Source organism: Grus americana, chromosome 19, assembly GCF_028858705.1.
Source record: "Grus americana isolate bGruAme1 chromosome 19, bGruAme1.mat, whole genome shotgun sequence".
Taxonomy (NCBI): domain Eukaryota; kingdom Metazoa; phylum Chordata; class Aves; order Gruiformes; family Gruidae; genus Grus; species Grus americana.
In genome coordinates this window covers 11,956,229-11,973,648 of record NC_072870.1, presented here as the reverse complement: position 1 = coordinate 11,973,648, position 17,420 = coordinate 11,956,229, and the positions used below count along the sequence as shown (strand labels likewise).

At 38.4% G+C, this 17,420-nt stretch overlaps 1 protein-coding gene across 22 annotated transcripts in view; it reads left to right on the top strand.

The window, feature by feature from the left end:
- Positions 1-17,106, top strand: part of LYRM9 (LYR motif containing 9) — a 42,157-nt gene extending 25,051 nt beyond the window's left edge. For 18 of the 22 annotated variants that reach the window (XM_054847244.1, XM_054847240.1, XM_054847235.1 and 15 more), the window contains 4 exons: positions 4,692-4,753; positions 13,359-13,499; positions 14,359-14,451; positions 15,629-17,105. In XM_054847244.1, coding sequence (XP_054703219.1) covers positions 13,374-13,499; positions 14,359-14,451; positions 15,629-15,646 — 237 coding nt within the window. In that variant the 5' untranslated portion in view covers positions 4,692-4,753; positions 13,359-13,373 and the 3' untranslated portion in view covers positions 15,647-17,105. Of the gene's footprint in view, positions 1-4,691; positions 4,754-13,358; positions 13,500-14,358; positions 14,452-15,628 lie in introns of all 22 variants that reach the window. The other 4 variants (XM_054847248.1, XM_054847245.1, XM_054847238.1 and 1 more) reach the window with 2 other exon arrangements.
- Positions 17,107-17,420: the final 314 nt, after the last annotated feature.

Sequence of the window (17,420 nt, the reverse complement as noted above, 5' to 3'; positions counted from 1 at the left end):
TTTTTCATCTTATTACTTTACATGATAATTTAAATCTAGGTGATGATAGGGGAGGAGGAGGGAAGTTGTACTACTAACATGGAAGTACTCAACATACTCTTTCTTGACTCATCTAAATCACGGCCGTGACTTTGCCATGAAAATAGATGGCAAAAAGCCTCCTTGCACACCAGGGTGCTGGCGTGCACAGGTGCCTTCCTGGCACCACGGGGACAATTATGCTCCTGGGAGGTCAGATACTGTGCTGTAAATGACTGCAGGCTTGTTAAAGTCAGTGGAGGTGTGCTAGCCTGTTGATATTGTTAGAAGTCTGATCTATTGGTAGACTTCAAATCCTATTTAGAATGTACAAAACTGTCCTTGTCCGGCATACAGCTTGTGTTTTCCTTTGGGAAGCCTGTACTCAACAGGAGAGAAACAAGGACTGAGCTAATGTAGGCAGCAACACAGTCCTGAGCTCAAGCAATGTGTAGGCCTGCAATGTAAATACATTACACTAGCTAACATCTGCCATCACTGTCAGCTGTAGGTTTTAATTACTTCCCTCTTTTAATTGGGTCAGATCATGAGGCACTGGAATCAATTCTTAAGTAGCCCTTTCTGGAACCAGGTACTGACTTCCTGGATGATGGAGTTCCTTCAACATTGTTCTTTTCATCTCAAAAGAATATCCTATGACTTTCTAAAACAACTATATTTTATATGTAGAAGAGAATGGTCCCTGAAGGAAGGGGGGGTATATAGCTCTTTTGCCATCCAAAGTGTGAATGTGCAAGTCTCGTACTGCAGCTGGCTGCGTGAGGAGCTGTCTTGTGGCATCCCACTGCAGCCAACAGAGGTTCTTCAGGTATAAGGGTCCTTTCTCAAAAACCAGTTGCTGGACTGGGAACCCTTTCTTTGCAATAAGCTTGTTGCTAGCCAGACTTTTTCCTTGTTTTTCTTAGGAGACGGGTTCTCTTTGAGCTAGGATAGGCCCTGGAGAGTGACACTAAAGTTTTTGGGAAAACTTGATATATGGCTTTAAGACCTCAGAAATGTTCTGAAGATATGGTGGGCATCTGCCCACATGATTAGCTGTTGGTATGGTAACAATCCCTGATTAGTGAACTGTACAAGTTAAAATCCCCCTTAAGAGGCTAAAGACTCAGAGACTTAAATGTTCTGTAATACTGCTGCTTATAAATGTTTCCCCCATCAACAGGCATGTATTCTGCTCAAGATATGGTGGGCCAAATTCATCCATGGTATAATTCTACCACAGACAGGCTTTATGCAAGGGAAGGTTTTTGGCTCGGATTATTACTTGAATTGAGGGCAAAGGATTGGAAGATGCTAAAATTCAGCAGGTGTGGATTAGAAATAATGAGACAGCAAGTTGTTCTTGATGCTGCTGTAAAGGATAATGTAAACCAGGAAGGATGATTACAGGGCACACTGTAGATACCAGGGCATTGTACAAGCACCATCGTCACTAGGGATTATGCGTGTATAGTTAGGACTGGAAAGGATGTACTGTGGTAGATCAGTAAAATGAGAGGTCATACTAGAAAGCCCTGTTATACTGCAGGTTTGATTCCCTTGTAGGCTGGATATGAGGTTTGCACTAAAGGAGTTTTAAGAGCTATATATTAGGCATTCTTGGTTTAATAAAAACCTTTTTTTAATATTTAGTCAGTAGTGTGGGTCACAGTGACTCCTTTTGCTTTTTTAAAATTCTGACTCTTTACCTTCTCATGACTTTGCCCTTCTGTTGAACTTTCATCTTTTTACTTTCCTAAGTAGAGCCCTTTCTGCACTAAGTGGTAGCTGCTTCTTTGGATTATGTGCTTTTACTGTCTTGCCTTGAAAAAAAAAAAGATAAAGTTGGATTGCATGAGCAAAATGAGCCTATTTTAAAGCATAAAGGTAAAATAAACTTTAACCAGTTTCAGTCCTTACTGAATAGAGTTAGGAGCCGTAACAAAACCTTATGTAAAACTTACTGATTCTTGAGGACCTGCTGTAAGGTACTTCTTCCCATGCTTATCTGACCCATACTTCATAGAATTCATATTTTCATTAATCAAAACCAGCATGTTTGTGCCCTTCAAAAGAACTTTCATACCTTATGCTGCTAACTGGGTATCCATCCTTTAACAAAATTTGTGGTAGCTTCTATTGTGCCCAATCAAAAGTTTTTCAAAAATTTGAAGATTCAAAAAGCACAGAAGGTGATACAAACCCAGCCAGAAAGTTGTTACGCTAACTATCATAAAGTAGTAGGGAGAACCATCACTGCTAAACTGGAACTAAGCACTGGTACATTTCAAAATACAGTATTTACAAGAAAGGAAGGAATGAACAGGCAGTTTGTTTTAAAGCTGATGGCACCAAGATACAACTCGGTTCCTATCAGGTGGGATCTCAAAGGTAAATACTTACAGATTTGACCACTGAGAACAAAATTCATGTTGACAGCTGTTGAACTGAGCAGTTTACAGCTGGGAAGATAAAGTTCTTTTGAGACTCTGCCTTTCAGGATTTTCTTTAAGCCAGGAGAAGAGAACAAGTAGAGAAGTTTGAATTGCACCTAAACCAGGTGCTATCCCTTATTGCTGCCTGAACTTGACATTTAGTTAGCATGCTCCAAGGAATATTACTCTAATTAGTCTGAGCATGCTTGTTAATTATCCAGAACAGGGTAATCTGGCCTCAGTGTGGGCAGCATCTTCCCTCACTGGTGTTGCACAAGTCTCGATGCTTTATTTGCTGTGTTTGATGTATTGCATGTCTCTGCTTTGTGATACCAAATGAGAGTGTGAGATAAAACATTTGCCTAGTGGCTTTGGTTAATTTATATAAGTGGTCTTCATCATGACAGGAATTTGATGTCTCTTTAAGGCCAAACCTAGAGCTTTTGTGCTTTTTATAATCCTGTTGATTATACCTATATTCAGTTTTCCTTTACCATACAGTATATTTAAGCTTTTACTCAGACTAGCAGGCCTGTGCCTTGCAGGCCTTAGGTGCTGGTTGCCAGGACAGTTGGTCTGTGTGAAGCACCTTCCTTTTTGTCCTTTACAATGGGCTGTCAGTAGCAGGTTGAGGGCTGGGTGAATTGCTGTGACAGTGGCAGCCCATATATTTTTTTTTTCCTTTAAGAAATGTGGATGTACAAAATAAAATGGAGCTCTATTCCACTTTCAGAGGTGAAGTTATTTTTTTCTTTTATTCATAGTTTAATTGTTTATACATTTAGGGATCACTCTAGCAGGTTTTTCTGTCAGCAGCTGACTAGGAGCTGATGTTCAATATGACTAGTTCTTTTTTCAGAACTCTTCCCTCCTGGGAGTGGCTCCCTATTGTGTAGGTACAACCTGCTCTCCCAGTTGTTTGTGTAACGTTCAGGTGTATTAAAGCACAAATTTGGACCCTGCTTATCCAGAAACGTACCACATTCTGATTGCCATGTTGTCATTATGTACAGCTCTGGCAATCTTTGTCATCCTCAAGGCTTCCCAATTATAATATTATATTTGCAGCAAGGCAACTGCTGCTAGTGTCGAATAGCAGTAGGCCTAATACTGTTGCTGTAGAACTGCATGAAGGATGTCCAAGCGATGGTGATTCCTTGTCAACAAACAGGTCTGAGATCTGTTGTTTAGCCAGTTCTTAATCTCCTGTATGCTCTACTAATACTGTGTAAAGCTAACTTTATGCTGTGGGACTGTGTCCCTAAAATGTGCTGCTGTTGCACTGTCATTTGATACTGCTGCGCTCACACATCAAGCAAAGCATAAAGCAGAGAAGAACAGAAATAGAAGTGAACAGAACAAGACTGGCTATCAGCATTCATGCAGTAGGGCCTTACAGATCATATTTAGAAAGGACAAAATCCACAACAATGACAGACCACAGCTCGTCAGAAGTGATCACATCAAACTAACAGATCTTAATAAAAGGCCAGCATGCTGGAGAGATGTGTTTGTTAGAAAGTGACTTCAGCATTGTACATGCTCACCCATAAACGAACAGGGTGTATCTGCAGGGCAGGCCATTGCCCACGGCCACAAAATATTCACTGGCTCTGAGTGAATGTGACTTGGTAGAGACAGACATTTGCTGGTTTGCCTGGGGCAGCAGGACCACAGAGCTGCCCTCCATCACAGTGCACTAGTCACCCCTGTGACCTACTGGGGAATAAAGAAAATGCATTGTGGTGTGATAACCAGAGAAGGCAGTTAGTTCGCTGAAACTGATAAGGTCTGCCACTCTGCTGCAGTAAGTTGTAAGTGTATTTAAGAAGTTAGAGCCCAGAGTCATAGGCCTTTCCTGTGTTTACTAGCTGGGAACCTGTGAAACCTGGAAAGGAGGACTGATGTAGCCAAACACTAAGACAAAAGAGTAAGAATCCTTCTGAGTAGTAGCAGTCCATTTGTGTGTCTTCCTGGACTGATGTCAAAACATAGACCAAGATGTTTTGTGGTTAAAGAGGTTTCAAGAGGCTTCCAATTTAATTCTTATTTTGGCAGTTTGATTATTACTTTGCTGTGCAGAAAACATTACCATCTCCCTTTGCACAAATACCACTTTTGGAATCTGTATTCATGCTAATAAAAGCAGGTCCAGTGAAGACATGATGAGTCAGATTACAGAACTTGGCTATAAATTTTTAATAGTAATTTCACTAGTGATTTCTCTTTCTCTTGCAGAGTTTGTTTTTGGATGCTTGGATTTACATTTTCAAGAAGGACAAATAATTTTGGCACCTTAGGTAAGATAACTGCATAAGATGTTCCAAGTTCAACACCAAATTCCCAAGTTACCTAAAATCAAACATACATTTAAAAAAAAAAAACACCCCACCAACCAGTCCACTTCTCTGCTGGTTTGAGTTCTTATACTGCTGGGAATATTCTGAAGCATCTTCCTAATTAAAACTAAACTAATGCTACTCAATAGATGCTTTGCACTTGCTTTTCTTAGATTTAATTTTTTTACAGTGTTTGTTTGCTTAATCTTAATTTGCAAAATTCATTCTGTACTTCTCAGCAATTTTTTTGAGTCCAAACACAACCTACTAACACCCAGGGAGATGGTATGGGTTTTGTTCTGTCTTTTTTTTTTGATTGAGGAATTTATTCTTGAACATGCAGTGTGATCAACTCACATAGACAATCTGGAGCAAGAGCCTGGAGCCAGCTGCAAACTCTGGTACCAGCTTTTGCATCCCAGAGGTGCATCTTCAGTAACACAGAGCCAACAGTAAAAAAAAAAAAAAATCAAATGATTCTATCTCTCCATTTCTAGTTTGTTTTCCCTCCAGCTGTTTTGCATGCTTGGCTTTGTGTGGGATGGCAATGGTCAATGGCAATGCATTCCCCCACAGAGAACCTGATTGTGAAGATAAATTTATGACAGATGGTTTGGTGGTCAGAATGCTGAGGCAGTCTGTGGGAACCTAGCTCCATCCTGCTGAATACTGTGTAGTGGTTGGTATTCAGCACCTTAGGAGCTTTGATGCCCTGTGGCAGTGAGTGACAAGGTGCTGCTCGAGGCTAGCTTTATATTAGTTAAGTGGCCAAATTGAGTGGAATCCAGGCCTGTCCTGGTTTCTGACTGTTAAAAATGGACATAATACTATTGTGCTACTTTACTAGGACACTGTAAAATCAATACCTTACAGATCATGAGGTTTGACTAGGATAGGGAATTATAAATTCCTGACTTTGACTTCTTAAGATGTAATACTTGGAAGCAATAAGAAGACACATCTGCAGCCTGTGTATTGGGGGAGAAGAGGGGAAGGGGGAGCCAACCTGTAAACAGCAACAGCTCAGGTAACTCTTGCAGTCCTTAATTAGCACTTCCAGTCTCTGAAGCCCAGCTTTGGCTGTTTAACTAGTCTGAAGGGACTGAGATTCTAACTGTTGAACCATAGGGATTTGCTTAAAAAACAGTCACAATAGCAGAAGAAAAAAAATCTGAGTAGTGGCACCGTGTCATATCAGTATCATCAGGGGTTCAGCTATACACTGGGTCAATTGGCAAGCCTGCTAATGCGGAGTGCAAGATTAATTGGCTTTGGTCAGCCTTTGCTTCACTATCTGAATATCATTATCAGGAATGTAAATGATTATGCAATGCAGAGAAATGCCACAATAGTCTCAGTGTCTCCTTTTATACTTGTCTCTTTTTAAACAGGGCTTTATCTAAATGCAAATGTGATTTCAGCCTTCTGATTAGGACATTATACAGTCATCCATTCCAGAAAAGCACAATTAGCAGATTATTTTATTTCTGACTCAACAGTTCTTGGTTGAGATAGTTGGGGTTTTGTGCTATGCATGATATTTAAGTTATCAGAAGGAGATTTACATTATTAGTCAGGATTATAGCCAGATTTTGTGAGGTCGAGGGTTTTTTCTTGGCAGATTAAACTAGTAACATTTGTGGGATGTTTGTAGAACAAAAGGCAATAGTGTAGATTCCTACTATGTTTCATTGTCCTTTTGTGCAAGGGTAAAACTATCAGTAGTAACTATGCCAATTCTCCAGTGTCGTGCTCTATACAAGTGCAGAGTTTAGCTTTACCTGTTTCCAGGATCTATTCACTGTTGAGTTGTACTTGTACAGCGCCCCAGTATCTTAGAACGTGTAGTGGGTCAGGTCATGAGATTGATTCTGATTAAACAGCCATTTTACCAAAATAGCCATCAAGTTTTCACTGGAAATGATATTGCATACGCTGAAGTTACATGCTCAGATCTTTGGTGATAACCTTCCCTGTGAAATTTACCCATGTCAAAATGTGTAGCATTTTTGCAGCTATGAATCTATGGCAGAACTCAGGATATTTATTTTCTTTCAGTATCGAGTCTTGTACAGTATGTGTTTGATAATTAGACCTGGTGAAAACATCAATCTTCAAATCTCTTAGAAAATCCAGTATTTGTGGGAAGGTGAAGGATTTTTGTCTTAAATTCATCAGTGTAAATGTATGTCACAACTTGGATTCAACAGCTCATCATTTTCCTATGAAAACTTACTGCAGTGGAAAATTCCTAATTATCTCTGGTGAAACAAAATTTTCAATTCCATTGATCAGTTTAATCCTTTCATGTTTACGTGACTCTGGTTTCTTGTGTTTTCCTGTAGCTTAGTTTCTTTGTGCTGAAGCCAGCTGTTCTGTACATTCCCAACACATGAGGGATCTTTGCTTTTGTGACAGGAAATCTATTGCACCACTTAAGTTTAATTAGATCACAATGACATACGACGAGTTTACACATCAAAGCCTAGAAACAACTCAACAAATTGGCTCTAGTCCCAAAGTGTATTTTAGGATCTGTATTGAATTGGGATGTTTCACTGTATTTAGTGGGAATATGTGAAATACAGGATCAGGTTCTTAGGGTCAGTGGAATTATACCAATTCTTACTAAGGTTCTAGCCCCCAAAAAACCCTGTGTGTAAAATTAAATTTAGGTTTATACTAACTTGAATCCAACTGGGTAGTCTAGATTTCTGTACTGAATGATGAAAAAACATACACAGAACCTATGGGTATAAGTAACAAGTTGAATCCGATGCCCAGTTCGAGTTTGCACTGAGTTTAGGGAGTGGGGTATAGATCCAGGACAAAACAAAAATCTAGCTATATCAAAGCTTGAATTTCAGAGCTGGGGATTATGTACAACTGCCACTGAAGGAAGGAGAAAAGGAAAACATTGGTTGGAGCCAAAGATATCCCATGTGAAGCTGGTCCAGTCAGTTAATTTCTGTGCCTTGTTTCCTATTGATGAGAGCAGTCTGCAGTCTGAGCGGTGTTCTTGTGTCTGTGTCAGACACTGGGAGACACTCAGGGTACAGGAATAGAAGATTCAGAACTACATAAGAAAGCTAGATAGATGTCTGTGGGTGCAACACCTCTAGTAATCCTTTAGCTTCAGTAATTTCTTTGTAGCAGACTCTAGAAGGCACTTTATTCTTTAGGAAAGTGACTTGATTAATCAGGCTTTGAATGGCTGATAGATAAAGCACCTTGACAGTCACTGGGTCATTAACATGGCAGATTTTTCTGATCTCTGGCATGCCTTGTAGCTGCTTTCTTGTTTTAATTTTCCTTATTTTTATAGCTGTATCTGTTCAGGCAGTTCTTGTTCAAATGTATTGGTAAAATAGAGAAATATGGACATAGATACACAGAGAACATCCAAACTTTATTGAAAAGGTCTTGCTTCACCTATGTAATTTCATATGGTAAAAAAATTCAAGGCTAACAAAGAAAGGCAACATGTTTGTTACTGTATTCTTTAACTTCTTGTTATGAAAGAAAAGTAAATCTAGATATTGATAAAAAATTGTTATATCCCAGTTCTTCTTAAAGGCAAACATCGACATCTCCTTCTATAAATTGAATATTGTTGTGACAATCCCTTGAACTATCAGGATGTGTCAGGAATATTACTCATTCTACATATAGCATTCTCAGTTTTTTCACCTGCAGTACTAAATGCCGGGGAAAATTGAAGGAGGGGATTTAGCATGATGTTTGTATAGTGAATGTTTCTTACAATGTATGGTGTAAATTTGCAACCCCAAAATACTTTTAATTAAAAAGGTAATACCAATTGAATGCTGAAGGTTCAGTTTAAATAGTAGGGGAGAAAGAGCCAGGTGAAACTAAATATCTCAAGCAGGAAAGCAAAAGCATTTACATGACAAACTAAGATGATTTTCAAAGTTTCATTTGCGTTCTCACTGGTACATAGTAGCGGTATACAGAGAGATCACTGAACTGAGTGCTAGGATGGAACTGAAGGAGGGCACCAGAATCTATTTTGAAAGTCCATTTGTATTAGAAGGGCTCCTAAGAAAACAGCTTTAGAAGAAGTCAAGGAAGGATCTCAAGGGAGGAGTGAAAGGTGTGCGCTGGAAACACGCCCTCAGCTGTCTGCTGGAGGAGAAGCCCTTGGATCGAACCGCACGTGGCAGTTAGAAAAATAACAGCATGTACATGTACCTGCTTGAGATACCTGCTGAGGCCTTTAACACTTGGAAAGTCAGATTTTATATCATGAGGTGCCAGCTATGCCAAAACAAAACTGAGCGCCACTCTGAAACAAACTCTTTTAGTATATTTGATGTTATTTGGTATTACATAACATATTATCGCCTCATCATTGGAAGTATTCAGAGCCCCATCAGGTCAGATGGGGCTTTGAGCAACCTGATCTATAGAGAGATGTCCCTGCCCATGGAAGGGAGTTGGACTAGACGATCTTTAGAGGTCCCATTCAACCCAAACCATTCTATGATTATATTTCTATTTTCAACATAGGACATGACTTGGAATCATCCTACCTAATTTAGGCTTGTAACTGCAGGATCTGTATTATAATTCTTGTTTTGCTACTCCTTCTGTCTTCAGTGGAGAGAAGGGCAAGGAGTAATTCAGTCTATTATTTGAATCACATTTTGGAGTTGCTTATCTTTCTACTGGTTGGAAAGGGAACGGAGGGATCACTTTACTGACTAGTGAGAGTATAATCACATCCTGTACTCAAATGCCAAAGTGAAATGAATCCAAACCAAAAAAATGCATGGAGCTGATGCCTAGCATAGGTTTCATTGCAAAGAGAAAATCATATTTTAGAGAAAATCATATTTTAGAGAAAAAACATTGGAAGAAAATAAGAGATTAACTTTGAAGCCTGGAGGTATTCTGATCAGTATTTTAAACTGAACTTTTTAGGTAAAGCCATAATGAGTGCATCTTGTGTGCTTGGAAAGTGAGCTACCAAATGGTCTAGTCAGGCTGAAGCCATTTTGAAGTCAGCTCTTGGTCTATATTTCTGAATTTTTGTAACATCTTTCTGCCCTACATATGTTTATTTTGGACAGTATCCAATTCCTGTAGTGTGTGAGGCTCAATGGCTTTTAGTAAACAAATACAAAAACCAAAACTGGAATCAAACAAGCAGAATGAAAACATTGCAACAGCAATGTCAACTTATTGTCCTTGTGATGGAAGAATGGTTTTCTAATTGTTCATGAAAGCTAATGGAAACCGTATTTTTGCTGTGAATAATTCTCAGGAGGGATTATTGTGAAGTCTTACCTCATCTCTTGTACTTTACTGATAGAACATATCAAGTATTCAAAAGCAGACACACCCCATGAAGCTCAAAGTGTGGAAAACCACTGTTCAGTTTTAGATACTAGAGGAAGATGGGACTCTTCAGGGCTGAGTGAGCTTCACTGACCTGTCAGGCCAGGGCAGATTTACCTTCCTGTGGGCATGTCTGTTGTGGGAGGAGTGCATAACGGGCAGAGGGTAAAGGTTATGATGACAGAATCCAGGAGCCAACTAATTAAGATTTTCTTGCCCACAAGACATCATGATCTTGCACTCAACTGTGTTGAGAGAAGGGTATGTTTGAAAACTTACTCCTGTCAAGGTCTACTTCTGAGTCACCTGTAACTAAAAATCAGAAATGCCACTCTCTGCATTTTGTGCATGGAATCTTTCCTAACTGTTATACCATTTCAGTTCCCAAGATCTTTATTCCAGACTTTAATAACCAAATCAGTTATTATCTTAAATGTTAAATTTGATCCACCTTCTGTCTTTGATGTGCGTTAGCCCTTCTTGCACTGAATGGGGCACTGCAGCGCAATACAAAACAGGATTTGCAGTTGACACATTTGACGCTGCCATCACCCATTTATCCATCTTGGGAATGGCCTTTGTCTACTTTTCTTTACAAGATCCCCTGAGTAGGTAGTCATTAACCTACAATTAATTAAGGAAGTGACTGAGCTCAATCTTGTGCAGGTAGCTGCAAAGCTGTGTTGTATTGGCTGCAAGGAAAGTCATCACAGCCATGAGTGGTGTTTACAGAGCCTGAGGTCCAACAGCCTTTTTTTGGTTGGTTAGGTTTTTTATAATGTTAATAACAGAATCGGTGTAAACAGCACCATACACGGATCCTTCAGCTCATTGCAATCACCAAAAATGTGACATATTGGTAATGAATGTCAAATTGGGATTTTTGTAACTTTTATGGGTATTTTTCACTAGGGAGTTAGTCACTGTGATCAGCATTAGTTTTGGAGTACTGTTTCTCGTAAATCTATATACTCTAATACTTTGGGGAAAGGGCTTTGCTTGTTGAAAGTGTTGCTAAAGTGATTTTGAGTAAAGTCACAAATGGGCTACACAGAACCCATTTCAGATGTAAGGAAAGATGGCAGTGTAAATAAGCAGGAAAGGGATTATGACATGTTCCTCAAAGGTTTATGCTTATTAGTCTATTGTATATATTTTTTAATAATTTAGCTCATGAGATAGTAACCCTGTTAAGTGCTTCCTTAAGACAGTCATTTTTTTCCCTTGGAGGCTAGAAAAGCTTTTTTCTGAAGTGTCATCAGAGCCTTTCTTAGGGGCTTCCATAACACCCATCAGCCATGACTCACTATGTTTCTGCAGGTCCTTAAAAAAAATAGTGTTATAAAACTTGCCCGTTGATATCAGCTAAGCAGGTGGTGAGCTATATTGTGTGCTCTATTAGTCTACACAAAAACAGGCTCATATTACTGTCACCTCCTCCCCATTCCCATCCCACCTGTTTGGCTCATCTGCCTTGTTCTGGCTCATCTCATGACTTGTCATTAGTCTGCTTTGCAAATTCTTTGCGGCAGAAACTTTTTCATTAGATATGTATGTATATATAGTACCTACCATGATAGAGCCTGAATCCTTGACTGAAGAGTATGGGCACAATTCCAATGCAGATAATAACACTAATATTGCAAGGCGCTCTCACACATTTCCTGTAGACAAGAAGCTCTGCCACAGGAACAGCTCCCTCTCGTTTTACAAGATGTTACTTTTGACAAAAGATAGATGGAAAAAATCAGTATAGCATAGATTTCAACCAATCTTTCAGTAATGAACAGGAAAAAAAACAATACCGTGAGGTGCTCAGATATGACTTTATACTGTGGTTTTGTGCCATGAGTAAAGCAATGTTGTCAAGGTCCATCCCTCAAGAATAAGACGCACTCTGCATTTTTGTCAGAGTTCTTTAATTTTCTTCACGTAGAGGAATTGTACTTCTTGTGACTAAAATATTAAAGATTTTCAGTGACCTCTGCTACTGTACATCAGCATAGCTCTTGTTAGTGCTATAGAATTATGCTTATTTATATCTACTTAGTTATAGACTGAGATAGAGTTTTGTTTTAATGAAAATACAGATTACAACACTACCTATTCCATTATGATGGGCACTTTATAGGTACAAATTGAGGAGATTTTCCCCATTGCAAGAAGAGCTAGTCTATGCAAATATACAGCCTAGGCATGTGATATCTGTGGTGTTCTATTCTGAAATAAACTTGGCCGAAGGACTCAAATTACTTAAGAAAAATGAAAAAAATATTCCAAATTATGAGTAAGTATCATAATGGGTTCTAAAATAATGCCATACACCTACTTCGTTATTCAGTTACTTATTATCTTTATTCTTAAGAGTAATGATGTAAAAGTGCATTTTTCCAAATGTTAATTTAGTTCTCTGCAGATGGTAACCATCTGTTAAATGACAAGTCATTTACAGTATTTGATTAGCACTTTATATAGCTTGGATGGACTTATTGTTACAATATGTAAGTGTAGTTATGGAGGTGAAACTTGTTAGATTTGTTCTTTTCCTGTTGCCGTTACCAAAAGAAAAAAAAATGGAAAATTTCAAACCTTTCAATATTTTTGCCTGTGTCCTGTATTTATGCAAGTTACATCCAGTTAAAGCCTGACATTCATAGGCAAGGTCACAAGATATTTTTGAGAGACTGGCAATACAAGGAAATACTCTTAAATTCCACCACCACTTACAGAGATTATGAGTGTCCTTGTTCTACAAGGTCACCATGTGGATGGACTCTTATGGATGCTCAAGGAAAGCACTGGAAGCTTGAATGAATCTTAGAATTGTGGCTTATCCAGTAGAAAACTCCCTCAGGGCTACGATACTGCTTTGTATACGGATAGCAGCTAGTGCTGTGGGTCTTTCTATAAACTAGAAAAAACTTAATATTGCAATACACCTTAATATTACCATCATGAACTGATCTTCTTGCATGAACTGCACACTTATGTATTTTAATACATCGATCAATGATAACTAGCCCCCATCTGTCCATAAATAACAAGTTCTGATTAATTTCATATTGTGTTTTCTTCAAGTTACACTGCTAAACTTTAATTTGCTGGCCCTGCTTTTGTTGCTGTAAAATTACTTTATGCTTTTAATTCTGTGTTTTTAATAAAATTAGTTATTTTGACTTATGTGTGTGTGTGTTATTTTCAACAGCTAAGAAGCTTGATAATGGCCCCTCTACCGAATGCTGAATTAGTTCAGAATTCTTTGCAGTTATATCGTTACCTGCTTCGATGCTGTAAGCAACTTCCTGAAGAGAATATTCGTCAACATTACAGACATGCTGTCAGGCAGGTGAGAAACAGATTTCTTTTTTGTTGGTGGAATTCAATGTTGTGGGGTTTTTGGTTATGTTTTTTTCCTCCTACAGTATGGATCAACTTTTAATAACTCCTGGCACTTCAAAAATTATTCTTCTGCAAGTTTGTAACCTTTGTGGATTTGAATGATTATACTGGGAGTATGAGAAGGAATATTTATTTTAGTTTGCTTTGAATCTGAAACCTTCTATTTTCCTTGGCTTTCATCTCTAATTCTTGTGTTAGTCAAGAGAGTGAACAATCATTCCTTACTCACCTAAATACATCTTTTAGGGTGACTTACCGGTTCCTTGTTGGTCACTTTTTAATGTATATATCCTGCCCCCAGCTGGGTAAACCTTGTCTAATTGTTCGTATGGAAGCAATTTCATGCCTTTGATCATATCTGTTGTCCCTGTGCCTTTCTAGTTTTAATGTACCAGACGATTTCAACTGTCCTGAATTGAAGTTCTCTGGTGTTTTTTGCTGATGATACATGAAAGGAGAAAAATACTTAATATGCAATTAAATTTGACAAGCCCTGTTATGGAAATAGCCCAGCCAGGTGCTACAATGCAAACTTTCACCTTTTCAGATCAATAGTTTATTCGTATCAAATATTTTCTTTGAGATTTAGAAGTGATCCTTATTTTGACAACTGTTGCATTAAGTTGGCTAGTCAGTGTAACACTTGTTCTAAACCAAGTCAGTAACACAGGAAAATGGCTTGACACTGTACTGTGCTGCCCGCTTGGCCAGCTGCTGTACTGCAGTCTTTCCTGCTGTCATGGTGTATTTCTTACTGGGCATGAGCCAGCTGGTGCATCTTTCAGCTTTTGTATTGAATGTTGCAGAGTTTCAAAGTTCATGCAGATGAAGATGATCCTGAGAGAATCCAGCAGATTATTAAGAGAGCCATTGAAGATGCTGACTGGATTATGAATAAAGTAAGTGCATCAGAATGTCTAAATTTTGCGCTCTCTCAGTTCAGAACAAAGAAGAAAACATTGGAAAGCAATTTAGGAACAGCAAACTGTTCCATTGTCCTAGACATTGAAGTGTCTGGGTGAAAGGAAATATACCTAGCTGCTAGGGATTTATGATTGTGATAGTTCTTCTTTAAAAATTCTTCTTTTTAGAACCAATGATGCTTGAAGTTGGTCTCTCTATCAATCTCTGTTTCCATGAAGAATTATATTAAATTTCAGCAGTGATGGCTAGTATAACTCTATTACAGAGAAAAAAACCTGACAGTATTTTGCAAGCCAGTTTGTTGGTATGCATCAGCTGCTTTCCTTACAGGAATCTAGCCTCTCTTAGTCAGTTTACGTAAACTCCCAGAGCAACTTTTTTTCCCTTGGATCTTGCCTGTGACTGCGCAGATCAGGGTTAGACAACACAGTGGCAATATTGTGCTAACTGGCTTACTTGTGCTGTAGTTATCACCCAGCAGATATGTCTCTTTACTATCAAGCACTGAAAGATACCACTCAAACTGGTTTCTTAAATAAAAGAGTGAAGATTGTTTACCATTAGACAGCTGAGAGTCACATTGACTTCCTTGGATTTAAATCTGATTGGGAAGCATGATGGGTTAACATGGATTTCTCAGAGTATAGTAAAACAAGTCAAAAGTTCAGCTTGCTCTAAATATCTGTGATTTAATTTACTAAATGACTTAAGTCCTCTTCTCTGCCAGCCCATGAAATCCAAATGAGAATTGTTACAGGAGCAAGCACAGATTAGTCATAGATTATAAAATTATAGCAGTAGCCAAATCCCAGCAGTTACAGCCTGGTAAATAGCTGTCTGTGCCTGAATCTGATTTATTCTCCTTACAATTCTGAAAAGCCTCATTCTGATTCTGCTGCAGAGAATTGTAGTCTGCTTCATTGGAAAACTGGTAATTGAACTGTGTGAGAGGGGATTGGATTCACAGGGTCTGCCAAGAAGCATTGTTGTATCCTGTGGAGGGAAAGCCTATCAAATTTCAATCGTACTTAAAGGAAACTGAGATAATTTTATGTACATCATGAAGAGGGTTGTAAATCCTTGTCAGAATGTATGTTACTTTTAGTAATGTGCTCTTTCCCACAAATAATTGTTTCTTTTTTCTTTTTTTAGTATAAAAAGCAGAAATAGAAGAAGAATGAAGATGACAAGAATGTCATTGGTAAACATCCTTAGAAGACTTGCAGTGAAGCCCAGTACCATATTAGAGTTATCGCCTGGAGTTTTTTCTTAGATAATACAAACACAATAATATCTCATTGGGATGTAATAAAGCTAAATTAATATTTCTGAAGCTATTTGAGTCTGTAGATTATAAGGCACAGTCTAGTTTCAAAGTATTAGCTTGTACTATCACAAACTTTAGCTTAAAGCCCAAACTTGTCTAAGATTTGAGTAACACAGAGAGCTTCTCAGGAAAACTTACTCAGAATAAAAATGTCATTAACAAATAATAAATAGTGCCCTTTCTGTTAATATCTGATGAATTACAGCGTCTCATCTGAAAGAACTTAACTAGTATCTGAGCACAGAGGTCTATACTGGGAGCCTGCAAACCTGAGAAATGCTCACTGATGATCAGAGCAAATTTCTCTTTACTCAATTGTGGACTAGATTATACTGTTAGGCCTAGATCCACTGTAGTGTAGCACTGTTTGATACACTTACTGCATAGGTTGTTTGGTGGCAAGGTGGTTCTGCATAAGTAACAGTGGATTTAATTTTCTTTGTGTAAGGTTCTGAATTAGGGTAGTCAGTCTGTTATGTCAGATCGTCCTTTGTCAGGACCATAGATAAGTTTTCAGAGTGAAGCAGAGTTACAACCAGAGCACAGATCTGGTTTTAGTCTCATAGCAGACACAAAAGCATAGGCTGCTGAGTGGAGAACATACCCACAAGAACTTTAAGCCCATCTGAAACTCGAACCACAGTATTTTCCCCTTGCCAGTTTGTGCTATGGGCATATCTTCATTCTACTCTGTAGGGTTGCACTTGAAGCAACGGTTGTCTTTCCTTAGTGAGAGATAGGTGCCTGTCACCCTAATCTCTCAACTCTCATGAAAATGGACACTGTTCAGACAGGCTTTGTGCACTGAATGGTATAATGGCTGAAGTGTGCAATGTCGTACAGATATAAAGGCCTTCACAACTTTTTGCAACATATAATAAATGTCTTTTAAAAATGGGAGTCCATATCCTCTTTAAAAAAAAATCTTTTTACTGCCCTAATAGATTTTCATCAGGGAAAACTCAATAGAAGTACTAGCTATCTTAAATAAAATTAATTTAGGGATAAAAAAGTTTCCTTTTGAAACATCTTTGCTTTTAGCTGCACTTGGAACTTTTTGCCTCCAGGTGGCAGTGCATGCTGCGATGCCTATCCGAAGTCCCAAGTATTTGGGGGCTGGATTTTTTACTGTTTCCAAATTGTTGAGCTACCTCACCTGCCAAAATAGAACTTAAGTACTAAGACAGATCTCTCTTAGGCACCAGATTTTTTCTTTCATTCAGCCATGAAAGAAACAAGAAAATCGTAGCTCAAAGTAGTTGAAAAATTTGACAAGGACTGTAAAAGAAATGGGGGCTGTAAGCAGACATTTACACTAAAGTATTGACAAGGAATAGTCAGTATGAAACTGAATGCTATAATATAAAAGCTCAATTAGATTTGATAGTAGATATCTAAATGTGCTACTCTTAATCAAGAACAGCAAACAGATGACTCATGCTGTACTGCAATTCTATTATATATATTTGGTCTGTAGCATGGAGATGCACTGAAGTTTATATCAGTGCAATTATGAAAACTGTAAGATTCAATAGGATTGACGGTGTATGGAAACATACTGGTTTCCTGAACTTCAAATGTAGTGTGCTCAACAACCCTCTATTGCTTTACCTGTCT